Genomic DNA, 26,342 nt, shown 5'->3' on the forward strand with positions numbered 1-26,342 from the left:
TCGCGGCGGTTGGGGGCGGGGCGGGACCCGGCGGGCGCTTCCGGTTCCGGCTGCGGGGAAGGGGCGGGGCCGAGGTTGAGGTGGGAGAGTTCGGCGGCGACGGGGCGTGACGGTTGACTGTGGGAAACTCGGTGAGCGAGCCCGCGCTCCCGGCCGGGTTCCGGGGTCGCCGAGGTGCCCCGGCTCCTCGACGAGGGGGGGAACGGCGGGCAGCGCCGCGAGGCCCGGGGCGCGGGGCCAGTGCCGAGCTGGGAGTGCGAGGGCAGGGCCGGGCAGAGGGAAGTCGGGGCGGCGGCGGGTGGAGCCGTCGCCGGGGGCGGGGGGCGACGGCCGAGTCCATCCGGAGGAGCCGCCGGGGTGGGGCTTGGGAGGGCGTGCCGGGTCGGGGCCACGTCGGGGTTTCTCTGGAGCGGGGTGGACGCCGTGGCCGACCCGGGCGGCCGGGAGGGGCTCCTCCGGCTTTTGAGGAGACAGTCTTCTAGAAGTTTCTCTGGATGGGGCCGTGAGGTGCAGGGTCGAGACCCGCGTTTGCCCTTGGCCCCGACTCCCGTTCTCTAGGAGTCGCTCTCCGGGGCTTTCTGAGGTACCCCGAGCCCTTCCGCCCCTTCGGAGGCGGACGCAGTGGTCGGGAGACCTTGGAGCCCCGCTCCTACCCCGGGAGGGGCTGCTGGTTCTCTGTGGGCCCCGATGGGAGGGCCGCGGGCGCCAGGGCCCCTTGGCTTCCCCGGGGGACGGGAGCGCCGCAGCTTCGGGAGAAAGCGCGAGGGCGTTATGGAGACGGGGGCTGGGGTGTGGGGGGCGGGAGCGTCTGGCGCAGCGCTCCCCTCGGCGGGCGGGGCGGGCCCGGGCCCGCGGGGCTGCGAGGACGGCCTCTGGGCTCCACGGGTTTCCGATTCCAGACGCTGCCCCGGTTCCGCAGGCGGGAGGAGCCTCCCGGACTCCACCGGGAAGGAATTGTCCGAAAAGGCGGCTCTGGGTGTGTTAGCGCCCAGACTGCCGGGGCTCGAGCCCGTGTCAGCCAGGCCTTGGAAGGCTCTGAGGTCGGGTGCGGGGGCCGCCCAGCTGTCACGACTCCCGTTTTTTCTGTGCTCCCGCAGGAACAGGCTCACATCTCCCCGTTGGGAAGCTGCTAGCAACACGATGAGTCTGCAGTGGACTGCAGTCGCCACCTTCCTCTATGCAGAGGTCTTCGCTGTGCTGCTTCTCTGCATTCCCTTCATTTCTCCCAAAAGGTATGGCCCGTGGAGCGCGCAGGCGAGCCAGGGAGAGTTGCTCCGCAGCTTATCCCTGCAGAGTTGGTGGGCCCTGGAACTGAGGCCGGATGGAAACAGGTAGAACCTGTCTGGGGTAGGGGTGGCAAGGGTTGCGTTGATTATCGCCAACCTTCCCCACAGTTCTGCTCTGTCACATCTTGCCGAGTTCCTTTCCTGTGCGCCCTGCCTTCTGGTCTTCAGAATGTCCCAGAGGGGAGAAGACCTAGTTATGGTTCTGGGAATGATGCCCTCCTGCCACCCCCTCGGGGGCCCTGGCGTTCGGGGAATGGCATTGTGGGATCTGCAAAACTTGCATCACGGGGTCACGTTGCCATTGATTTGGTGACTTCTGTTCTCCTAACTAGTCTCACTGGCATTGCGTAGTGCCCTCATGAGCATTACTCAGCCTATGAAGGCTGGAGCCATGTTTCTTTTCAATGAACAGAGGACCTGTAGAAAGTTAACTGGAAATTAATTTTAATTACATTTATTATATGAACACGTTTGGACTTAAATTGGGGCATTACAGATGAGGCTGTGTTTTTATGGATGTTTTTTTAAAAGCTCTTTTTTAATGAAAAAGTGAAGGCCCTGTCGTGATGTGATAGAAAGTATACAACATTGCTTAAGGAATATTCTTGACAAAAGCGAGATGTGAGTCGCCTCGTACAGTTCACAGGAGATGCAGAACAGAGGCCCCCTTGGAGCTGCAATCTGGGAAGCTTTGTAGGACAAACAGTCTGTTTTCTGCAGACAGTAAACTGGGAAAGAAAAAAGAGCAAGGGAAGAGGGAGCCTATAGAATAAGAGAGACTTAAGATACTTACCAACTAAATGCAGAATCAGAATCTTGTCAGGATTCAAACAAACCAACTAAAAATAATTGTCTCAGTTGGACTTTGGAGTTCTGGCTCTGGAGTTCTGATGATGAGAGATCTTGTTGATATTTTTGAGGTCTGGTGATGGCATCGTGATTAGTATTTTGGAAGACTCTTCTCTGATAGAGCTGTATCCTGAGGTATTCATGGAGGGAAACGAAGAGAGGTCTGCGGTCTGCTTCATGGTAATGTAGGGTGGTGGGAGTCTAGGTGAACCACGATTGGTCAACGGGGGAAAACAGTTTAAAGAAATGTGTACGTGGCAAGCATTTTGATACTACAGAGGGGAAAGTAAGTTTCCCATTTCCCTCCCCAGAGCCTACCAGTGTTTAAGACTGGTTTTCTAGAAATTTCTATACACGGACATGTATCTTTTTTTTTTCTTTTTAACACTCTTGAATGGATGCCATAAATTGGAGAATTGCAAGTGGCTGAGGCTGAATCTGTATGGGATATTCAGCCGCTGGAGACGAGTGCAAAACTGTATTTCTGTTCACAGGGCCCTGGATCCCCGGCGTGCGTTCTTTCTCTTCAGGCCTTAGCCTTTTTGTTTTCTTCACAGATGGCAGAAGATTTTCAAGTCCCGCCTCGTGCACTTGGTAGTGACCTATGGCAACACCTTCTTTGTGGTTCTCGTTGTCATCCTTGTGCTGCTGCTCATTGGTGAGTGAGCTGTGGCTGAGGGCAGCTACCTGACCTAGACCCTTTGACCAAAGTAGCCTCTGCTGCAAAGCCCCGTGCCATGTTCCGTAAGCAGTGTACAGCTTTGGCTTCTCAGAGACAGACCACTGAAGGGCGCCTGTCTTTCTCTTGGGGGAGGAGGCTCCTTTCATGCACAAAGACGACGATGCTGGCTGCTGGCAGGGCCCTCACTTTGACCGGCGGCCTTTGTGTACCTGGCGATGACCACCTCATGTCTCAGGCAGCTCCTCACGCCCTTCCAGAGCTGAAACCAAGAGAAGCTAACTGGCTCATGCTGACCTTGGTCCAAGTAGTGCTGCTCCTTGGGCACTTAGCAGCGTCAGTCTCTTCCTCAGTGCCTGAAACAGGCCTCAGATAGGGGACTGAGCTACCAAATAGATAGGGAGTCAAGCTGGGAAAGAAGCCGCCATGTCCTGAAGTATACGGGGGGCAAGAGGTCTGATAGCATATCTAGGGGGCAAATCCCAGACCTCTCTGGATCTGGGTCAGACTTCAGGTTCCTCGAAGTCCTTCCAGTTCTGAAGTTCTATAAACCCTGCATTGAGGTACACACCAGCAGGGGCTTGAAAGATGAACAGGGGCGGGGCCTGAGGCCAGGTGGTGGCATGATTGTTTGGAGACCCGAGGAATCAGTATAGCTCTCATCTGTCTGTTAAATGTGCCTTTTGCTGCGGTAAGTGATCAGTACATCCCCCTGCTTGGTCTCCAAAGTATTGGCTCACCTCTGCCATAGACAGTGGTCCTGTCTCCAAGGTGCGATGCCTGCTTAGACTCAGAGCACTTCTGTCTCCCTGAGTCCCCAGCAGAAATGTGGCAGGGGGTGGGAGGCCAGGGAGCCATAGTTCAGGGGAAAGTGCAGGGCTCCACCCACCAGCTGCAGCATTAGGCGTGTCTCCTTCCTGATGTCTCGGGGCCTGATGGGATAGGTTCAGGCAGGACTGCCTCTGGACAGGTGAGGTGCAGCCTATCCATTCCCAGCCGTGGAGGGTGGGTGCCAGCTGCGCACAGACCTCACTGTTCTTGAAGTACTTGGTAAGGCCCCAAGAGGCAGCTCTTTCCAATCAGGGTTCTCTCCCTGAGCAGCCTCTGAGTCCAGAACAGGTAGGGATTATGCGTGTCTTCCCGTGAGCAGGAAAGGCCAGGCTGCAGGGTTTTGGAATTGGGTGTGTGTGCTTTTGCTTTTGGGTGTGGGCTGGGGGCAAGAATTGGGGTGGGGAGGGACCGTGCTGAGGGTGTTCACTTGGGGCCTTGCCCCTCTGCAAACCAGACTCCACGAACTCTCCTAGTATGGCAGAGTGGGCCGGGGGGGCCCTTTGCAGAAGGCAGTAGTTGGCAAAGGTGCCATTCCTCTTTTTTGGGGGTCAGGGAACTACCTGGATGTTCTAGAGAGACGTCCTGCTATGATGATAGGCTGCTTTCTATCCTAAGGGTAAGAAGCATAATCTAGAGAGGCCTACCTAAATAAGTTGTTAGCTAGTAGCAAATACTGATGACATAACATAACCAGCTAGAAGCTGCAGGCCTGGCTGGCCCCTAGCCATCACTGGGAGGGGCCTAGGGCACATCTCACTGGGGGAGTGGGCTTAATGAGGGTCCAGGGTCAACTACCCTGGGCTGGAGGCCTGAGATAGAGGGCAGCACTCTGCTGCGTGACTTGGGCTAGTTTGGCCCAACGCCCCCATCCCCGGTCTGCTCTCTGCCATCAGCCAGAGGTGGTCCTGGAGGTGCTGGGGTTTCTGGATGCAGAAGACAGTGTAGGAAAACATGGTTTTTGTTTGTTTAAATCACAAAAATAACACATCTTTAAAAGTTCACAAATTCAACCTAGAAAGGTAAAGTCCCCCATAATCCCATGTCTCACAGGTGAGTATTGTTAAAAGTTTATGGTATGTTTCCACAGGCATTTTCTATGCTGCCGTCTTTATTAAACTAGTACATACCCTTTTGGCTTGGATTCAGATCACAGTACACACTGTTTTGGATTGTGCTTTTTCCACTTACTGTATCTTAGGCTTTTTTTCTTATAGCAGTCTCATTCTTCTTAAAGATTGGGTAGTATTTTATCATATGGTTATAGTGTAATTCCTTCTTTATAGGCATCCTCATATCATTGCACGTATATGCAAAACTTTCTGTAGGGTAAATTCATAGAGGTGGAATGGATGAACCCAAGGGCATGAACATTTAAAATTTTATGTCTTAGTTTGGGCTGCGATAGACCATAGACCGAGTGGCTTAAACAAAAGACATGTATTTCTCAAAGTTCTGGAGACAGCAAGTCCAAGATTAAGGTGCTGGCAGATTCAGTGTCTGGTTGAGGGCTCTCTTCCTGGTTCATAGGTGGCTGTCTTCTTGCCATGTCCTCACATGGAAGAAGGGACAAGGGAGCTCTCTGGGGTCTATTTTACAAGGGCACTAATCCCATTCACGAGGGCCTCGTGCTCACTTCCCAGTGGCCCGTCTTCCTAATACCATCTGGTTGGGGGTTAGGATGCCAACTTAGGAATTTTTGGGGCCAGGAACACGCAGTCCATAAAAAGCATTGTCCTGGTTTATATCCCTGCCAACAGTGTTGAAAGAGGGCTTGCTTCATGGTACAGATGTAACACAAAAACACCAGTAAAGGGGGACAGATTTTTATAATGTAAGATCAGCTTAAAAAACAAGCAGTCTCAAACCAGAAATTAAGAACCAGACAATAGCCATACAGTGATACTTTAACCCTCTCCCATGGGGGTCCATTAAGAGCCCTCTTTAGGTAGCTCTTTATGTACTGACTTAAAAAGATGTCTCAGATGGTCACTTTGGCAGCACGTATCCTAAAATTGGAAAGAGAGATGATTAGCACGCCTCCTGCACAAGGATGGCACACAGATTCATGAAGCGTTCCATGTTTTTTAGCACATTGTAGGGTATACAGAAGTAGAAATGTTGTACACGTGAAATTTACATAATGTTACAAATCAGTGTACCTCAAGAAAAAAGAGATTTCAGGGTTGAGGGAGAAAAGCGGTAGGTATGGGATGGTTCCATTTCTTCTTTTTTTTTCTTATTTTTTTTAACGTCTTTATTGGAGTATAATTGCTTTACATTGTTATGTTAGTTTCTGCTGTATAACAAAGTGAATCAGCTATACGTATACATATATCTCCATATCCCCTCCCTCTTGCGTCTCCCTCCCACCCTCCCTATCACACCCCCCCATCCCGCCCCCTAGGTGGTCACAAAGCACCGAGCTGGTCTCCCTGTGCTCTGCGGCTGCTTCCCACTAGCTGTTGTACTTTTAGTAGTGTGTATATGTCCATGCCACTCTCTCACTTCGTCCCAGCTTACCCTTCCCCCTCCCTGTGTGATGGTTCCATTTCTATTCCACAAACACATAGATGTGAATACACGGGTGAACCAGAGCGCTGTGTGGCCAGCAGCAGCTCTCCAGAGCAGAGGCTGTTCACCATTCAGCAGGTGTTTGTGTGCCCCCTGTGCGCCTAGCACTATGCTAGGCCCTAGGGGTGTAATAGAAAAGATTTCTGCTCTCGTGGCGTTTGTAGTCTAATTTGGGGGAGATGGACAATAAACCTGTAATTGGGGTAATTTCAGATGTGTGTATTGCAAAGAGAATGACATCAGGTAATGGGACTGAAAATGACTGCTTTTTAGCTAAGCTGGCCACATGTAGCAGGTCCTGCTGGAGGTGATTATGTTATGGGATTCTTACTCCTTCTGCATTTCTGCTATGTTTGAACCTTTGATAAGTGTGAATTTCTCTTGTAATCAGAATAAAACAGTTTAAATAATAAAATGGGTTATAAAGCTTAGAAATGAAAACCCTTGAATCTCTAGCACGCATGCTTCAGGTCTTGACTCCTAGGCAGCTCATGCCTCCCTAGCGGGCATTTCCATAAACAGGAGTACCCCGGCTTATCAGTTGGATGGCCCATGACCAGCCCAGTTTGAGATAAACAGAACCAAACATTGGGGGCACCATGGGAAAGGGGAGCTGCCTCTGTTGCTGGCGATGTCTCAGATTCGATGAGCATCTTGACGCGGAGAGCAGGCTCATGGCCTGTGTAGAATGGGTCCGGGGGTGACGTGAGAAAAGCTGGAGGAGAGAGTAGGTCCAAGGGCAGCGCTTCTGACAAGGCATCCCCCAAGGTGTGTACAGAAGGGGGATAGCAGGGGAGACAGATTCGAGGGAAGCAAGACTGCCCCAGCTCATGCCGCCTGTCTTACCTGGACAGGCCAGCCTAGTCTGAGCGGGAGCTAAATGCCCGTATTTCTTCTCTGCTCCGCCACAGATGCTGTTCGCGAGATTCGAAAGTACGACGACGTGACGGAGAAGGTGAACCTCCAGAACAACCCCGGGGCTGTGGAACACTTCCACATGAAGCTTTTCCGTGCCCAGAGGAACCTCTACATTGCTGGCTTCTCCTTGCTGCTGTCCTTGTGAGTGGGGAGGGCTGGGGGACTGTGAAGGGACCTAGCCCATGACTGCCTCCTCAGTCTGTGGCCTTGAACTGGAGGCCCTTTCTGTGTTAGGGGAACCACACAGTTTCCCCAGAGGCCTCTGATTTTTCTCCTGACCTCCGGAGGCAGCATGGAGGGTGGGAGCGGGCTGACTAGAAGGTCAGAAGACCACGTTCTGGCTCTGCCGTAATCTGCAACACGTTCTTTTAGGACAAATGTCTTATCACCAGCTCGCTTTCTGTACACAGAGTGAAGTAAATGACAGGCGTTACCCTCTTCTGGGAGAGGCTCTTTGGAGCCCAGCTTAAAAGGGACCAGTTGAGGGCTTCCCTGGTGGCGCAGTGGTTGAGAGTCCGCCTGCCGATGCAGGGGGCGCGGGTTCGTGCCCCGGTCCAGGAAGATCCCACATGCCGCGGAGCGGTTGGGCCCGTGAGCCATGGCCGCTGAGCCTGCGCCTCTGGAGCCTGTGCTCCGCAACGGGAGAGGCCACAATAGTGAGAGGCCCGCGTACTGCAAAAAAGAAAAAAAAAAAGGGACCAGTTGAACAGGGGCTTTTTGTGTATGGGGTCCTGTCCTGAGAAGAGTGGGCAGAAATGGCACGAAGGGGCTGAGACCGACCCTGTCCCCAGGGCCTTCCCAGATGTAGACCTGTCTGTCACAGGAGCATGAGGCCTATTGGAGCCTGGGGGCCAAGGGCTTCCGGAGTTATTGGGAAGAGCCTACCGTGAGGTTACTGAGAAGTAGGGTCAGTGGATGGATTCTTGGGCATTGGAATGACTGGGTTTCAGTGTTTCAGAAAAAAAGTCACTTTCCATAGTTGGAAAGTGCCGGGTGGTGGAGCTGGAAAGGGCTTTTCAGGAGGATACATTTGATCACAGGAGTGATCTGCAAGGCTGCTGTCTTCCAACTTCTGAGAGTCAGGAACTGAGAAGGCTGGGAGGAGTTGGACACATAGCTTAGAGTTTTAGGGTTTCAGGAAGCTCCAAAAAAGAAGTATGATCTTGTGGACTGAGACTCTCCTGACTGCTCTGCTTTTGTGATCTCTTCCAGAAGGAGATCTCCAGGGCAGGTATTATCTGACAAGGCCAGGGGACAGTGGGTAACCAGGTGTACCAGACGAGTGAGTGTGTGCTCAGCTCTGTCCTCTCTGCGACACTGTGAAGCGAGGTGTTCCAGCTTAATTCCTGCAGTTGACTTTAAAAAATTGACATATAGCACAAATGGGCATCTGGTTCTGTGAGTGTTTGACAAATGCAGAGTAGGATAACACCACCACCACCGTCAGGGTACAGAGTAGTTGGCAGTCTCCTAACCCAAACAGGTGAATTCAAAGAAGAGCAGTCCTCATTTATACCTCGGCTGTTCCTGAAGGGACGCGCGGAGACTGAGAGAGGAGAGTGAGATTTGGGCCCACAGGTCCCATGCTCCCTCACAATCCCACTCTGTGCTCTGTCGTGTCAGCTGCCTCCCTCACTTTGCTCTGACCTCTCCATTTGACAGGCGTGTAAGGAAGGCTTCATCGAATTCCCTTTAAAACATGTCGGGCATAGTAACTTCTTGGGCCTGGTTGTTCCAGCAGCCATACATCTGTTGCCTGTCCATCTTAGCTTGCTGTGCCTGCCATACCCTCCCGTGTCCCTCCTGGCCAGTAGCTGATCAAAAAAAGGATGTGAGGTTGGTCTTGTGTGACTTCTTAGAAAAGGAAACAGTGACCCCAAGGATCAGTGTGGATTCATCAGTTGCCCACAAATGAGCTGTTTAATTGTTTCTAGAATTTTCTGAGATGATATACTCCTCCCTAGTCTAGGGGTCAGATCCTGTATGGCGGCCGTGGCCCTTGAGGAACTTCTCTATTTGCATGACATTAACCATCCAAGAAGAAAAAAGATTACGTGTGAATTCTCTGGCCGTCCAGTGGTTAGGACTCTGCGCTTTCACTGCCGAGGGCCTGGGTTCAATCCCTGGTCAGGGAACTAAGATTCCCACAAGCCGCGCAGCATGGCCAAAAAAAAAAAAAAGAAAGAAAGAAAACAAAAGCTTATCGTGAAGACTGGATGGCCAGGTGGCCTCGCCTGTGTGCGTGTGAGCTGTTTGGGTTCTGTTTCTGCTTGAAGTCAGTAAGGACTTTAATAATTCTTCATAATTCAGTGGGCCTTTATAAATGGAAAAGGGCAGCCCAAGAGAGATGGAGCGGCCTGAGTTGCACAGGTTCTAAGTGGCCAGCCCGAGCTCACGCCGAGTTCCGACCCTCTGTTCAGATGCCAGCTAGTGTGCATCGGAGTGAGCAATTGGTGCCAGATTGTTGGTGTATAGCCTGCCTCAGACCATAGACTGGATAGTGGGCTGCCTTTTTCCCCTGGATTTTGGTAGGAAGGTGCCTCGATCAAGTACACGATCTGTACATCAGTCTTATTAGTCTAAGTTTTAGGAGTCCAACGACTTTAATCTCTTAGCTCCATTTGTACATCTGAGGATTATTAAGTAATCTGGTAGTCTAAAACCTTTGGAGGAGGTTGAGGCTTTAAATAAACATAAGAAAATACATCCTCTAAAATGCTATCATAACCACTGTCGACACATACGTTTGTTGAATATTTTTCTAGACTTTTCTATGCCTAATAGCAGCTACCACTTGTTAAGCGTTCAGTATGCCAGGCACACATTAATTTTTATAGTAGCTCTGTGAAGAAACAACTGGGGTTCAGAGACCCCAGTTCCCAGAACTAGTCATCAGCAGAGCTGAGAATTCAGACTTGAAGTGATGGGACCTCAGCAGCCACATGCTTCTTCAAAACAGGGTCAGGTTGTAACTACCACGTGGGAACATGGGTCTTCCATTGAGTTTGTCATTAACATTGTTCTAGGACACCCCATCTGTTGCCAGCATTCTTAGGTGTCTACCAATTCCCCGCTGGTGAACATCAGGCCGATCTCCCCATTTTTCTGATATCATAAACAGGGAAAACCCCTCTCAATTGTCACTTTGCGTGCCTCTCAGCTAGACCGCCTGGTACTCTTCAAAGTGTCTCTGCCCCTCTCACTGTCTGTCTCTTTCTCATCTGTATTTGTGCAAGTCTCCCTTGCAGGTACTGGCTCAGTCCCTGAACCCCTGTAGGCTGTTTGGAAAAGAGCACGTGGATCAGGGTGGATGGGTCAGGAGTGGCCAGAGAGAGGGTGGAGGGTTTTGAATGCCAGTTTCAGAGTTTGTACCCGAACTCTGTGTGGTACAGCACTGAGTTTTCCCAGTGGCGCTGCGCCATGGTCAGAGTTGCGTGTTCATACTTGGCGCCTGGGGTGGAGTAGAGCCGGAGAGCCTGCAAGCAGGGGGACCAAGTCAGAGGTCGCCGAACTGAGACATGCTGGTGGCCTGAACCTGGCTTCAGAGGTGCTGGTGGAAGAAAGGGGAGGAACTAGTGGGGATGCCAAGCCTCTGAGGTTGAGGTGGTGGTGGGTTCTCCTGTGGGCGCCCACAGAGTGGCAGCACCCAGAGGAAGGCTGCACACCCACCCGCGTGGAAGGAAGGGAGCCGGTGAGGCCTGCTGGAAGGAACGAAGAAGCCGGGGGAGAGGAGGGCGATGACTGCACCAAGGGGTCGAGGAATGGGCGACAGGGAGGTGCTGGCCGCTCCCTGGAAGTGAGATGGAGGGGAATGAAAGCAGATGCAGGGAGAGGCAAGACAGGGGGAGAGACAGCAGGTTAGTGGGTGAGGGGACCACAGAGGCAGAGAGCAATGCTCAGAAGAGAGGCTGGGGGTGGCGCTGGTTCCTCATGGGGCTGGGGTCAAGAGCACATTGGGGGAGAATTCCCTAGCTGTCCAGTGGTTAGGACTCTGCGCTTTCGCTGCTGAGGGCCCGGGTTCAATCCCGATTGGGGAACTAAGATCCCACAGGCTGTGCAGGGCGGCCAAAAAAAAAAGCACCTGGGGGGAACCTTGAGCAGCCCTCATGATTGAAAACAGGGGCCCCAGGCTTAAAGGACGCATCACGTCCTTAAACAAGTCTGTACTTCCCTGCAACAGGCTGCTGGGGAGGGGCAGGGGGCAGGGTCTGGGCTTTTGTCTTGCGTCTGCTTCGTGGTCGCCCTGACGTCGGGCAGCTTGCTACCTTCCCATGTCCTCACGCTCCTTTCTCTGTGGGCTGGGCCCCAAAGTCTGAGAACAGCTGTCTCTACTTAGAAACCTGGGGGTGCTCTGCCTCTTTTTTTTTGTCCCATGTGATCCCCTGCTCCTGTGTTTTCCTTTTTTAAATTGCGATAAAATGCATTAACATCAAACTGGCCATCTGAACCATTTTTAAGTGTACGGCTCAGTAGTGTTGGGCCCGTGCGCACTATTGTACAGGCAGCCTCCAGAACTCTTCATCTGCAAAACTGGAACTCTGTCCCCACTCCACAGCCAGGGATCTCACCTCCTGAGCCTCTCTTCCTCGTTCCCCGGGGAAGTGCTGCCACAGTGGGGCTGCATCATCCCAAGTAGGCTTCCTGCCGCTGGCTTTGGTCTCCCAGCCTGTCCACCCTGCCCCAGCCAAGTGACCTTTCTGGCATGTAAAACCGACTCCACCACCCCCTGCTTCCAGTGCCTTCAGAGCACCTTTGGCATCAAGGCTTGAAACCTACATCCTGCAGCCCTCTGCAGTCTCTGCTTCGGCTGCCCCGTGTCGTGAACCAGCCTCGTGGGTCCCCGTCCCTGAGTATTTCTGTGGCCTCTGCCTGGAACCCCCCAACTCTTGTCTGCTGGTCTAGCCAAGACCTCCTCTTCATGCTTATTTGGGCCTTCCCTCCTGATTCTGCCGTGCAAGGCCCGTGCTGTGCTGTGGGCTGGCTCACAGAGCTGTCCTCCAAGGGCCCCAGCGGCCTGTGAGGGGCAGCGTGGGGACCTGGGCTCACCCCCTTTAGTCTGGTTGGCTCTGTGCCACCTTCACCTTAGGGACTGAATGGAGTGTCCTGGGCACACAGGGACAGCTTCAGGCCCATGTCCTGGTTGAACTCATCGAACTGCTGTGTCGAGTGTTTTAGATTGGATGCCCAGCTCTTCAGGTCTCCTGAGCTCTGGCAGCAGGAACGCCGGGGGGTGGGGGCGGTGCTCGTGAAGACACATGTCTGGGCGCCCCGAGGATGTGGATGTGGATGCCGTTGGTCCCAGCATTGCGTAGCGGGCCTCTGGTCTGTGATGGGTGTGGCGCAGGGCACTGTTCAGTGTGGACTCGGCAGCGCGGGCTCTGTCTCGCGGGCTCTTGCTCATCCGTTGCCTTAGTGCCTACTTCCCTGCTCTGGGAGCGCCTCTGGCGGGCATCCCTCTGGAGCTGCAGGTGTGGCTGCACAGCAGCCCTTGCTGGGCTGAGTTTTGCGTGTTCTGAGAGCAGTGCTCTGTTTTCTCCGCTTTTGCTAAAATGTTACTGGTCAGGACCCAAGTAGTGGTCGCCATCCAGACCCAGGAAGGTCCACCGTCGTGCGTGAGGCCCCTCGATCTGTAGTGACCTGAACTTGGTCCACAGTTAGCTCTTGTTTTCTGCCTACCTCTCTGGGGCTGGGTTGTGTCACCACAGTCAGTCCAGATGGAGCTGCCCGTGCTTTGCTACAAAGTTCCTCTGCTTAACCACCAGTGACTTGGGGGCTGGGTTGTCTCCTGGAAGGTGATCGTGCCCTTTAACCTGCTGGTGAGGCGGAATCCATCCAGACCCTCTGGGGTGAGCGGGACGTTCTGCTCTGCTTTCTTTGCTTTTGGGTCAGCCCTGCTTGCTGCCAGCGTTCAGCTCTGCAGATAGTTGGTGCCCAGGCGGCCGCTGGGGCTTGTGTTGATGGCGAGACAAGCCAGAGCCACCGTGTCCACGGAGGCCACGTGGGTCCAGCAGGCGAGGATGAACGTCCAGCCTGGGCTCTGCCGCCTGCAGTGGCCACGGGGCGCTTTCTTCCCTTGCCCAAGGGAGTATAACAGCCCATGGTGGTCCTGAGAGACAGATGGGCGTAGTGAGAGTGGACTTTGGAATTGGCTGGGTTTGGATTCTGGGTCTGTTACTGTCTAGCTGTGTGATCTCGGGTAAGTCACTTAACTCTCCGGAGCCTTTTTCCTTACCTGTTGCGCAGGGGTTGAGGATGCCTCTTTCGAGCACTTGGTGTGAGGGTGGAGGTGACTTGGGTTATGTTCTCAGCATCATGCCTGGCACGTGGGGAGTGCTTAATAAATGGTAGTTGTTACCGGCATCACCCCAAGTAGTGAGAGAGTTTCGTGGGATTTTTCCCACTCACGTGGTAGGCTGTGCTGGGCCTGGGTAGGGAGTTGAAGAGAAAGCTGGTGTTGGCCTTCAGGGGTCTTACATTCCAGGCTGGGCACAGGGTGGGGAGAGTGGGGGCGGGAGAGCAGAGTGGGACAGAAGGACAGAGAGGACGGGTACTGCAGCCAGAGCAGAGGGTGGGGGGAGGGCTGCCCCAGGGAGAGGCCAAATAAGGGTTGGAGGCGGCCAAGCCAAGGAATCCTCAGGGCCCTGGGCATCCGGTTCTCAGCACTGGAGGCAGCGTAGAAGAGCCAACCCCCTGTGGTGTCACTCAGCTTCAACATGAGTGTCTCCCTGGCCAGTCTCATTTGATTGCCCCCTTCCCCATTATTCTCTGGATTATTTTGAAACGAATCCCAAATATTATGTTTACAGGCAAAATAATATTTTGGATTATCACTTGGAAAAGAGAGGGACTTTATTAAAAAACCGTAAGCATACTAGCATCTTGCTTATTACAAGAACCTTACAGTAACTCCTTAGTAACCAACTCAGGAGTGATTGCTCACGTTTCCCAGATTACTTTGCAGGTTTTGTTTATGCTTTTTTACTGTTTGTTTAAATCTGTGTCTAGATAAGGGAACCTAAGGGGTTTTTAAAATCTGATGCTCAGGGCCTACCCAAAGATAAAGTGATTTAAGTGGAGGACTGACCTTAGAAGACCAGGTAAAGGGATTTTTGACCTTTGTTTCCTCTTGATCCGACGATCCATCCATCAGCTGCCATCATTTTCTTTCTTTTTTTTTAAATTAATTAATGTATTTATTTTTGGCCGCATTGGGTCATTGTTGCAGCGCGCGGGCTTTCTCTAGTTACGGCAAGCAGGGGCTACTCTTCGTTGCGGTGCACGGGCTTCTCATTGCAGTGGCTTCTCTTGTGGAACACGGGCTGTAGGCGCGCAGGCTTCAGTAGTTGTGGCGCGCGGGCTCTAGAGCGCAGGCTCAGTAGTTGTGGCGCACGGGCTTCGTTGCTCTGTGGCTCGTGGGATCTTCCCGGACCAGGGCTCGAACCCGTGTCCCCTGCATTGGCAGGTGGATTCTTAACCACTGTGCCACCAGGGAAGCCCTGCCATCATTTTCTAAGACTACAAATACAGTAGTGCTTCACAGCTCAGCACTGGGTAAGAGCCTTTTCGATAAGTCCGTTGATTTCTAGTCCCCCCCCTCCCCCAGCCAAACTCACCCCAGCTACTAGTGTGCTGGTGTCCTGTGGGTGCTGGGCCCAGGAGGGGGCTCTGATAAAGGGGGGACCGTGTTAATGCGGGGGGAGTTGCTACGAAGAGGCCATGGAAGACCATCTGACACGCATTGGCTTCTTTTAAAATATGGATTGTTTGCTCAGCTACTGGATTTTGGCCGAAGAATTCTCTTCATACTCTAAAGGCAAATGGTGAATGACCTCTTTGGGGGCAGGGTGCCAAACTACAGGGGTTCAGTCTTCCTGATTCCAAGGTCATCGGAAGCCTGATGTTCCAGGAGGGCCCCTTTCTCTGAAGGCAGAGGGTAGGGTGAGCGGAGAGCAGGGCTGGAGATGGGAAGGGCGATTGGCTCCTCCAGCCCAGCGCCATGTGACCAATTGCCTGCAGGCTGGAGACACTCTCGCTGTGAACAAATGGGGCTGGTGTGACTGAGGAGCTGGATTTTTCATTTAATGTAATTTTAATTTATTTGAACTGAAAGGACCTCTGGTGGCCTCTGTATTGGACGGCGTAGCCAATGCCACCTCTCGTTCTTTGCTTTGTTGGTTCCCCAGCCCGGGCCAGGCCTATTTCCTGGGCTTTTTCCACAGCACATCGCCACCGCCTGCTGGTGACACTGCCTTGTTGCCTTTGGACTGGAGTACCACGTGGGGCACATCTGGGGGTCGACAGCTCCCTCCTTCCCATCCCCTTGAAGTAGCCAGGGGGCCACCAGCATATTTTAGCGTTGGAACATCTGTCTAGGTTGTCTGGCCTCTTTTGGTTGCTCTCTGTCCCCCAGTTTATACAGAATGCCTCTGCTCCCTGGTTTCAAGAAGGCAACGTGACAGGCTCGCTCCTGTTCGCTGGTTCTCTTCAGCTCTAGAGGGCCCCCCGTCCCCGCTCCCTCTAGCTGGCCTTGCTGTCCCCAGGGTAGATAGGCACCACCTGGGCTTAAGCTGGAGTTGCTGCAGGGCCTTGGCCTTTCCTCGACCCTGGCCCCCTCCCATTTTGTCCGAACTCAAGGGCTAAGAGGAAGGCCGAGCATGTGTGCTGAGATGTACTCCTGAGATGGATGGGGGCAGCCCTGGAAAGATTTTCCCTGGATCTTTCTGAGTAAACTCTCCTTCTTCCCATTCTGCTGCCTCCTTATTTTCATGACTCCAGACTCTGTAGGGTAAGAGTTTCCTGGGGCGGCTTCCACCCTGTTATTACTGGTCTGCTTTGTCCGAAGTTTTTGCTGGGGCAGCACCTGGCTTTTGGCTCCTCGCCACGGTGGCCACCTCCCCACGCCGCCGCGCCGCCGCCTCCTCAGTGTTTTTTTTGCTGGCGAGCTGGGCCGAGTTCACCCGGAGTCCACCTGCCACCCTGTGGAGCGGCGCCAGAGGCAGAGCTGTAGTCAGCCTGGAGAGTCAACAGGTGGCGCTGTGACACCAGCTTCCCGCTTCCCCAGGGCAGCAGGGTGAGGGGAGTTGCCTGCCCACCTGTCTCGCTGCGGGGCCCTGAGGGCTGAGTGACCCGAGGGCGTGGCACCTGGGAGATGCCTGGTAAATGCTAGTGGGCAGGATTGGCAAGGGGGGGCCACAAGCATAGAATATTCCTTTTGGGACTTGGGAGGACCCTCCTCCTTGCTCTCGTCCCACTTCCTGTAAAGTCCAAGTCTGCCTCCCCCTGTTCGCCCACAGGAGGGAGACAGGATCGGTGTAAAGCACATGTGAAACCACGTCTCCATAGCTTGATATGGTTGGCTCTGTTTCTCCTGCCGATCCTTGTTTACTCAACGTTTTATAAAAGCATGAAAGCCCCACTCAGCGTCCAGAAACATCTTACCGAGAAAGCCCAGTTGAATTCAGGTATTTGGGGATGACGTTTGTCTGCCAAGGGCACATCTGGATTCTCTTACGGTTCGTGCACTGACTTCTCTCCCAGTCGCTGGGTGCATTTAACCCAGACCGTGGCCCCTCTACCAGCCCTGAACCTTTGGGAAATCCCTTCGGCTTGTGGCTTCTCACCTGTTGTCCAGAAATGGCTAGAAATAGTTACCTGCATAACAGTACTTGGACAGTGCAGCCGAGCACGGTGGAGGATGGCCAGCAGGAGTGGGAACAGCAGTCCATCAGCCTTCTCTCTAGGCTGACATCTCTGGGCTGTTGAAATTTGGAGATTCTGAAGCTCAGCACCTTCCACCGTATGCCCTGCTCTGTCCTGGGTCTCGGTGGAGACTCAGAACACTGAGGGGACAGACACAAAAAGGGCACATTGATGTGCCTGGGAGAGGGTGGAGGCTCTCGGGGAGTGTTGGAGCTGGATCTTGGGTGAATTGGGGACAGGCACAAGAGCATGGGGCCTAATGTGTGAGGGGCACTAAGAAGTTCTAGAAGGCCAGCTCCTGGGCAGGCCCGGTCGGCCGTGCTAGGGAATGCTGCTCTTGGCTTAGCCGGGGGCCCTGCAGGGGCACCCTTTGGACTTGGGCCGGGGCACTGGGCTTTGCCCCCAGCTTTGGTGATGAGTGTTTTCCCAAGTGCCTATTCAGCTACCGCTGCAGTCACAAGCCTGGCTGGCTCATCAACACGGGTCTGACATGGCGCCTTCCTGCTGCTGTTTCTCGTCACCCTGTTGCTCAACTGACTGGCAAGCCCCGCCCGTGTCTGCCTGTGTCCCCCTCTGTGCGGCTGGGCCGAGGGAAGGCTGAGTTTGGGGAGAGCCAGGGCCCCAGACTCACATTCTGTCCTGGCCTGAGGTGTGGCATCACACACATGGGGGACGGTGGGGGAGTCATCTGCAGGGTCCCTTCCCAGTGGACCAGGTGGGGGGGCGTGTAGAGGTTGAAGGTGCATTCCCTGGTCTGAAGGCATTTGTGGCTGGGCAGCCAGTTGAGGAGCAAGTGACAGTGTGATGCGGGGAGATGATTGGGAGGAGAAGAGAGGAAGAACCGTGCAACCAGATGAGGGGGCACAGGGGCTGGTGTGGGAACATGTGGAAGGGGGACCTGGGAGGTTCAGGAGAGGCTTTGAGGGGAGAGTGGTAATGGAGCTAGGTCTTTATTTATTTTGGCTGCATTGGGTCTATCGTTGCTGCACGTGGGCTTCTCTCTAGTTGTGGCGAGCGGGGGGCTACTCTTCGTTTCGGTGCACGGGCTTCTCATTGCGGTGGCTTCTCGTTGCGGAGCACGGGCCCTAGGCGCGTGGGCTTCAGTAGTTGTGGCTCGTGGGCTTCAGTAGTTGTGGCTCGTGGGCTTCAGTAGTTGTGGCTCGTGGGCTTCAGTAGTTGTGGCTCGCGGGCTTCAGTAGTTGTGGCTCGCGGGCTTCAGTAGTTGTGGTGCACGGGCTTAGTTGCTCCGTGGCACGTGGGATCTTCCCGCACCAGGGATCAAAGCCACGTCCCCTGCACTGGCAGGCGGATTTTTTAAAATGTCCCCTTTTTTATTTTTAAATTTTATTTATTTTTAATTTATTTTTGGCTGCATTGGGTCTTCGTTGTTGCAGGTGGGCTTTCTCTAGTTGCGGTGAGCGGGCACTCCTCTTTGTTATGGTGCGCGGGCTTCTCATTGCGGTGGCTTCTCTTGTTGTGGAGCACAGGCTCTAGGCTCGTGGGCTTCAGTAGTTGTAGCACGCGGGCTCAGTAGCTGTGGCTCATGGGCTCTAGAGCACAGGCTCAGTAGTTGTGGCGCACGGGCTCAGTTGCTCCACGGCATGTGGGATCTTCCTGGACCAGGGCTCGAACCCGTGTCCCCTGCATTGGCAGGTGGATTCTTAACCACCGCGCCACCAGGGAAGTCCCCTGGAGCTGGGTCTTGAGTCATCAGCGAGAGTTCTCAAAGAGAAGGGGAGACACCCCTGCAGACTGGTGGGCTGACGTGCAGTGACAGGAGATGAGGCAAGTGAGGACTGGCGTGTTCAAGAGCAGCCAGTGGTTTGGTGTTAGTAGAGCAAAGGGCCATACGGGTGGTGAGGGGACAAGAGCCAGCTCGCAGAGGGCTGTGTGCCAGCCAGAACAGTGGGCGTGCGTCAGAGCGATGGAAGCAGAGGAGTGACATGATCAGATTGTCTTGGAGAAAGATCACTGGCTTTCCTTGGGGGCATGGATTGCAAAGCTGTATGGTGGAGGGTAGGGAGGAGGCCACTTAGGAGCTATTAAAGTCACCCAGGAAAGAAGCAGTGAGGCCACAGGGATGTCTGGGGCCCAAGGTGGCGTGCAGGCCCAAGAGCTTGGGTAGCTCAGTGACGGCGTCCACCATGGCGCGGTGCAGGAGCAGTTGGCCTGTCATGGATGGGCTGAGTCAGGCGTGTCTCGGGGCCATGCAGGAGCCACTGGTGAGTCGGCAGCTGGGTGTCAGGATCTGGCTGAGATAAACCCCTGTCGGGGGTGGGATTGGTGGGCGGTGAGGGTTGCTTGAGGCAAGGGTAGGGGAGAGTTCCAAGGGGGTGACCCGTCAGCTGTGCCAAGTGCTACAGAACGAGTGCCCCAAGGACTCCAGGGTGCTCCTTGGATTGGGCGGTTAGGGCACCGGTGATCATGCTGGTGGCATGGCCAGGGCAGGATATAGGTTGTTGGTGGTTGAGGAATGGAGGAAGAGAGGAGGGGCTTGGGCTGGTGGGAGGCAGAGCCTTGAGGGGCGAGGTTCCTGGAGGGAGGAATTACCCAGAATCGTCTGGGGCTGGGTTGGAGGAACAGGTCTAACAGGAAGGGAGAGGAAGGGGATGGATGGCGTGGATGGATGTTGTGAAAGACACGTGGTCGGGGAGGGGCATCTACCCTAGACGCTCTTGCCCTGCACTGAGTGGGAGACCCTGAGGGCAGGCAGGGGGCTGAGCGGGTTGAGGTGGCGGGAGGCCCCCTGGACAGCTCTTGGCGCTGGGTACTGGGTGTTTGCCTGGGCTCTTGTTGGCAACCCTGGTTCTCCATAAGTGGGGATGGGCTGGGACGGCACCGAGGAGAGCTCGGCCCCTGCTGTACTGCTGTGGTCCTCGCTGCCACCACCATCCTGGGCCTGGCCTCCCTGGGTAACTGGGGCGACAGCTGTGGTGGCTCACGGTGCTGCTGGAGTCCTGCCCCATGTCAGCCGCCTGCCCAGCCTCGTCGGGCGGGGAGGGGGGGGGCAGGCGAAGGGGGAGCGTCACCTTTGGGCTTGTCTGCTCCATCTTTGCTGGCTGGGTCTGCCAGGTGGCACATGTGCCCTCCCCCCCAACCCAGTCTCCGGCTGGGAGGAGCAGCCTCCTCCACGTCGTCAGGATCTGCTCAGAGCTGCCTGAGCGCCCTGTGCTTGCGAGCTTGGGGCTTAGTCAGACTTGCCTTTCTTTCTGGGCTCCCCCAGTGACTGCCACTCTGCCTGTGTGACTCAGGCACGTTGCTTCTCTCTGGCTCCTGGGGCACTCGGGAGCCCCCTCCACCTCCAGGGCTTCAGCCCAGTGGGGGGCAGGCTGGTGGGCAGTTGCGGCTGAGACAGGGAAACCTGAGCCCTGGGCCACGAGGTCTTGGTCGCTAATTTTAGAGAGCACATGTCACTGGAAACTCTCCCTTCCTGCCAGGAACCAGTAGCCTGGCTCTCCCGGTCCTGACAGGGGCCCCTGGAGCCGCTCCCTAAACCAGGAAGCGTGATGGGTGCCTCACAGCCCCTGCGAGCCGCTCCCCATCCGGGCTCATTCCCAGCAGGGGCTCTGCCAGGGCCTGGCCAGGGAGAGCTGGGCGCCTTGTTTGCTCTCCCATCCCTCCCTAGTCCCCTCGTCCCCTTGGGCCTGATGAGCAGCAGGTGTCCACAGGAGCCCTGCAAAGGCCAGGGAAGACGCTCGGAGCAGGCGGCTTCAGCTGCTTTGTCTCCTCTGAGCGAGCACTTTGTTGTGGAAATGCCCTACACATGCTGAGTCCTCCCCTCGTCCCCGTCCCGTCCCCGGGGCCTGCCTATTCTGCACCCTCCTCGGGGCAGTGGCTGGCCAGGCCCGTCCCAGGCATGTGGGGAAGTGCCCCCGCTGCCCCCCACTGTGAGTCCGCCCATCCTCTCTTCTGCCAGCTAACATCTCAGGGCAGGGTGGCTGTCGGGAAATGGAGCAGCGTGTGCTCAGCTGCCACGTGCTTGCCTCTCGTGGCTGGCCTGAACCTGAGATGTGTGCCTGAGCCCTGATTTTTCATTTTCTGTCCCCCTTGCCTGGGGAAACCTCAAGGTGGTGATGTTTTCTAACAGGTGTAGTCTGGCAGCTGCCTGTAGACTGCATTTGGGAAGGGGGTGAGGAGAGAAGGGTTGTTTCCATCTCTCTCATTTGGCCCAGCTAGTGGTTCCCTGGAAATCAAGAACATGTAGTGGTTGGCAGCTCAGGCCTTGGGGTCATACAGGCAGGAGTGCGGATTCCAGCCACATTCGTCTCTGGCTCTTGACCAGTTGCTTCAGCATGCTGAGCCTCCACATCCCCTCTGTGAAACGGGGGCAGTGGCAGCAACTGTCTCACAAGGCGGGCTGGAGGATTCGGCCGGCCCTTTGGAAGCCCCCACAGCACTGGCTGCTCTTGTGTGGTGTGTTTGTTTGTTTTGCTGCATGGCATGTGGGATCTCAGTTCCCCAACCAGGGAACTGAGATCCACGCCCCCTGCATTGGAAGCACGGAGTCTTCACCACTGGACCGCCAGGGAAGTCCTGGGCTGCGCTTGCTTATCAAGGCGAGCCCAGCCTCGCAGCGAGGAAGGTGGCAGCGTGGCTGCTTTGGCACGTCCAGGCCCTGCCCTGTAAAGTGCCGGGTTCGAGGCCTTTAGGCTGTATCTAGGCGTGGCCGCTTGTGTCCTATCAGGCTCCTGCTTCCTGTGCCTTCTGGGCTGGAGGAGAGCCCCAGGGCTGTGAGCGGCCTTTTGGGGGCACTAGTAATCCTTCTGGTGGCAGAGGACAGCTCCTGGCTCCATCTTTCCCCTCACGTTTGCTTTGCCTCCCTGGCAATCCAGAAGGACAGGTCTAGGCTGCAGGCAGGTATGGGGTGGGAGCAAACGAAAGAAGTTCATGCTAGCCATCTTTCCCTCTTTCTTTTGCTCACTTCTCCCTTCTTTTTGTAAACAATTACAGCTTGCTTAGACGCCTGGTGACTCTTATCTCCCAGCAGGCCACGCTGCTGGCCTCCAATGAAGCCTTTAAAAAGCAGGCAGAGAGCGCTAGTGAAGCGGCCAAGAAGTACATGGAAGAGAATGACCAGCTAAAGAAGGTGAGTTTGGCCTTCCCGACCCCCCCACGTGACATTCTTTATGGGCCACAGCAGCTGCCGTTAGCCTATCAGGCTGGGAAACGTGCAACACTGCTGTTGTCTGAAAAGCGGAGGAGTTGGGTGGAGGGACGAAGGGGGTGGGTACTGGAGGGGTCTGGGGGACGCGATGGGAAGGGGGGCGCCCTTGCTGCTCTCTTGCCTCTACCCGCTGTGCATCCAGGCCAGACTCTTCCCTGATAAACTGACTCCCTAAGGAGCCGAGCCCTGTGCTATGCACATTGGGCAAGTTAGCACAGAAGAACACAAGATAGGATAGGACCAATCTTGGTCCCCTGAGGATTGCTATCATCTGGGGACGAGGCGGGGCAGTCCTAGAAGGCTTGTCAGAGGAGGTGAGGTGTGAGCCAAGCTGGGAAGGAGACGGATGGACTTGGATTCATAGGCAGGATAGAGTTGGATGGGCAGGGGTGAGTTGGGGGCTCCTCGGCTGGAGTGAGCTGTGGAGCTTGGGGAGAGGAAGCGATGGCATTGGTCAGTTGGGGGTCACTGGCAGCAATCCCCAGATGACAGCAAATGGAGTCGTTGGATGGACTGGTCAACTTGGAGGAGCTGCCGAGAAAGGAGGCAGGGCTGGGGGCCAGGGCAGGCAGGGCGTGTGGCTTGGGAGCCGTAGCAGGTGGCCCTGCTGGCCTGGGCTTTGCCTGGTGGCTGGGAACAAGCAGTGGCCCAGTTCTGTGCTGACATTTCCGAAGGGGCAAGTGCCCAGGGCAGCTTGAGGAATCACAGCTCAGTGGGGAGGACGGAGCTGGACTCCTTCCCTCCTTCCCTCCTCCCTCCTCCCTCCTGAGTAACCCAGGCCCTTGGCACTGTTCCTAGGAAGCTGCCGGTGGAGTCAAGTTGGATGGCAGGGACGCTGAAGTGAAGGTGGAGGAAGAGAACAGGAGCCTGAAGGCTGATCTGCAGAGGCTGAAGGACGAGCTGGCTGTCAACAAGCAAAGTGAGCACTGTCGTCGGGTTGCCCGCGGCCCCCAGAGCTCGGGAGCCTCTGCCAGTGGCTGCCACACCTCTCTTGCCAAAGTATTAATAACAAGCTCACACGCAGGCTCAGGAGCTGCGTGAAAACAAACAAATGGCTCCTTGCTCGTCCAGCCCAAACACAGCCGGGCTTGGCCCCAGCCGGTGGGGCTTAGTGGTTTAGCAGTGCACTCAGGGTCCAACCGAGGAGGGCCCAGGAACCCCAGAGGCCCATGGGCTAACTCCAGAGCATCTCATCCAGCACCAGGCATGGGGAGTGGCGCTGTGTGCCTTGTCACCAGGGGCCTGGTGGGTGGGGAAGGAAAGGCTGCATCAGAGCTGCTTGAGATGTTCCCATCTGCTCCCTTCCTGAAGGCCTCTCTCGACACACCTCTCGTTCTCAGCTTTGAGGCTGGGGTTCTGCTCCCTGCCTCCTGCTCTTACCCCCAACCTTTTCAAGATGTTTACCCCATGCTGTCAGCCTCCCTGCGGTCACCCCTGCTGAGAGCCATGCAGGGTCCCTCCATTAAAGGGGTTGGGGGGCGATCCTCAGTGTTCTCCCAGCTTTGTTGGCCAGCCCTTCCCACTTTTGGAGGCTTTCAAGGCAGCTGGCAGAGGAGCTTTCTTGAGAGGAGTGGTCTCCCAGACACCCTCACTGGGGACAGATTTGGGGCGGCTGCATCTGCTGTCTATAGCAAATGGTGTTTTTCTCCCTAATCCTCATCTTTTAATTTTCCTTCCTTCACCACTTGCATCATCCCCAGAACTGGAGAAAGCTGAAAATGAGGCTCTGGCCATGCGGAAGCAGTCTGAGGGCCTGACCAAGGAGTACGACCGCCTGTTGGAGGAGCACGCGAAGTTGCAGGTCAGCACGCTCAGCTCGCTCTGTTGGAACCGAGCCCCCCGCACCCTGCGCAGGCGCAGAGCAGGCCTCCCACTCGCTTAGCCTCAGGGCCAACGTGTCCCCTTTGAGAGGCCTCGGCAGCAAGCTGGCTGCTTTCTCTCCCAGTCCCCCTTTTTTCCTTTGTTGCCGCTGAGTCTGGGGCCAGCATGGGCCCAACAGCCGGAACCCCTTCTGGAGCAGGAGGGGTGTGGCCTGGCAGATGGCAGCCACTTACTAAGGTCGCCTTGGCAGTCGGGTCAGCCCTCTGCATTGTGGGCCTGCCCAGCCTTGTGCCCAGCATCAGTGCCCTTGAGAAGAGCTCCTTCCCTTACACGTACCCCTGGTCCATGGTGTGGTTTACTGAAGGGCCCCATCAAGTACCGGCCAGAGACGTGCAGGGGAAATTCCACTGCTGGCTGCTGGCCTTCCCTCCGTAGGGGCTGCGGGGTGATGTGAGGCCGAGAGCTGGGGACATCACAGCCAGCTCCCACCCAGTAGGTCCGAGTCATTGCCACCACCTCCGCCCGCAGGCCCGGTCTGAGTCCCCAGGCTACCTGCGTCTGGAAGCTCAGGTGGCCTGGAAATTGGGCATGAGGGCTAGGAAAGCACCCCTAAGTTCTGATGGTTTGATTCAGTGCTTGGCGGCCTGAGTTTGGGCACCGTGGAAGGTGGAGAAGGAGGGCCCAGCCCCCAAAGGGGGACCAACAGCTTCAGTGCAGGGCGGGCTCACTGGCAGGACCTGTGGAAGGTGTGCAGAGTTGGGAAGAGCCTGAACTGGGACTTGGAAGGGACTCAAGTTCGGAGGCAGCCGTGGGCACGAGGGTGGGTGTGAGTGAGGCCCAGGAGAAGGTGGTGCTGCGGGGTTGGTGCTCTGAGAAAAGAGCGACAGCAGAGGCTTGTCTCCCCTCGCCCCCTCGCCCCCTCGCCCCACGCCCCCGCCCGGCTGGAGTTAGGGTTACAGCCCTCGTGGAGTGGGGCCACTCCCACCCTGGCAGACTGTGAGGTGCTGCTGGTGGGGGGGTCCCTTGCTCATCTGACCGCCTGGCATCTTCAGAAAGGGGCACCCCACTGGGCCTCTGGGGTGGAGGGGCTGGAAGGCGAAGGGGAGGAGTATGCCTGCCAACCCACTGCTTTGCAATTTCTGTCCCCTTTGCAGGCGGAGGTAGATGGCCCCACGGACAAGAAGGAGGAGTGAGGGCCCCTGCTCCCCGCCCGTGGCTGGCTGCTTCCCGAGAGCCTGGTCTCCCTCGGTACTTCGGCTCGCTCCCTTCCGCTTCCGTTCCCTCATGCCGCTTGCAGTTCACGCTCTCCCAGCATTCTGTAGGGAACTCAGTTCCCACCCAGGATGAGTAAGGCTGTGGCAGGTCTTGCTTCCCGCTGGGTTAAGCCCCTTTGTGTTGCGCATTGATGATCGGGGGCTCCAAGGCCCCTTTTCTCTGGTCCTGCAGGAGGGCAGGTGGAGCAGAAAGAGTAGAATTTCTCTTGGGGCAAAATAAACGTTGTTGTGTTGTGTCCGTGGTGCTTGCGTATAACTGAGGCCGCAGGGAGACCTCCTTGTGATCCCTTTCTCTGGAGTGGCTGGGAAGGTGGCGGCAGGCAGCTCAGACAGAGACCCCCGCTCCAGTCTTTGCCCTGGAGGCCTTCCAGACATTTTGTCTCCATTTGTTCAAACCCCTAAAGGCTCCCTCATCCCAGGCTGGGCGCAGGCTCACACTTGCCCTCTCTGCCACTCTGCCTCCTGCTCCCTAGGCCAGGCCCCGCTTTATGGCCACGTGGGGTGTGTCCATCCTGTCGGTCTTCCTGGGGGTTGGCTGCTGGGCCCGGGGAAGCTTGAGAGGCAAGGTAAACTGCTGGGGCTTCCGGGTGGCAGACTCGCCTGCCTCCTCTGGGTCCTGTTCATCACATTTAGGACAGATAGAGCATGGCAGAGTGCCACCAGTCACTCCCTGCCCCACCCCCTCCCGAAGGTTTGCAGGATGACCTCTGACTAATGCTGGCAAGAGAGGAGACTTGCCCTTGGCAGTGACCTGCGACTGGCCCAGGGCAGAGCGAGGCAGTGGGGAGGGCCTCCGGGCGGGTAAAGTGCTCCCCTGCCACCTGCGGCCCGTGAACATGTAGGTGCACCGCCCTGATCGGACAGCCTGCTCTGGCAGCGGGCTCCCCCTTGGTGGCCCCCTGGGCTGGCTTTGGCAGGTGGCCGCCATTGGGCAGGCCGTAGTGCTCATCCTCTGCTGGCCCTGAGGGCTGGGCGAGGGGAATTGGGGTAAGGTCGGAGGTGTTTTCTCTTGGAATTAAGGGGCCCCTGAAGATGGTGCTGACACCCAGCCTTGCGCACCTGCTCCTCCTGCCAGGCGCAGGCTGGTGGCTCCCTTCAGGGCTGTCGTTTCCCCACGTTCTCATGAGGAATGCCACCCCTTTCTGGGCAGCCTTCTAGGTGGTGTTTGCCGGGGAGGGAGCCCACAGGTGACGCCCTCTGGTTGCTAGGCCGAGGCTGAGGGCCAGTCCCACTTTTCCAGGAAGCGTTCC

General features: G+C 55.9%; 1 protein-coding gene across 2 annotated transcripts; it reads left to right on the plus strand.

Annotated features, from left to right (window-relative positions):
* Positions 1-2: 2 nt before the first annotated feature.
* BCAP31 (B cell receptor associated protein 31) lies at positions 3-25,334 on the plus strand. 2 transcript variants are annotated; one of them, XM_079909790.1, is made up of 8 exons: positions 3-131; positions 1,098-1,232; positions 2,693-2,793; positions 7,128-7,275; positions 21,784-21,919; positions 22,796-22,916; positions 23,698-23,798; positions 24,973-25,334. In XM_079909790.1, exons 2-8 carry the CDS (start codon positions 1,141-1,143, stop codon positions 25,009-25,011), a joined length of 738 nt encoding a protein of 245 aa, XP_079765916.1. In that variant the 5' UTR covers positions 3-131; positions 1,098-1,140; the 3' UTR covers positions 25,012-25,334. The 2 variants fall into 2 exon arrangements, with proteins under 2 accessions (XP_079765916.1, XP_079765917.1); XM_079909791.1 differs by lacking the exon at positions 3-131 and adding an exon at positions 440-583.
* Positions 25,335-26,342: the final 1,008 nt, after the last annotated feature.

Source organism: Stenella coeruleoalba (genome assembly GCF_951394435.1).
Source record: "Stenella coeruleoalba genome assembly, chromosome: X".
Lineage (NCBI taxonomy): Eukaryota > Metazoa > Chordata > Mammalia > Artiodactyla > Delphinidae > Stenella > Stenella coeruleoalba.

Excerpts from the sequence above, each read along its gene's own strand:
- BCAP31 (XM_079909790.1), top strand. The coding sequence starts at position 1,141 with ATGAGTCTGCAGTGGACTGCAGTCGCCACCTTCCTCTATGCAGAGGTC. Across the intron at positions 2,794-7,127 it reads CCTTGTGCTGCTGCTCATTG|ATGCTGTTCGCGAGATTCGA; the intron begins GTGAGTGAGCTG and ends GCTCCGCCACAG. Across the intron at positions 7,276-21,783 it reads TTCTCCTTGCTGCTGTCCTT|CTTGCTTAGACGCCTGGTGA; the intron begins GTGAGTGGGGAG and ends AAACAATTACAG.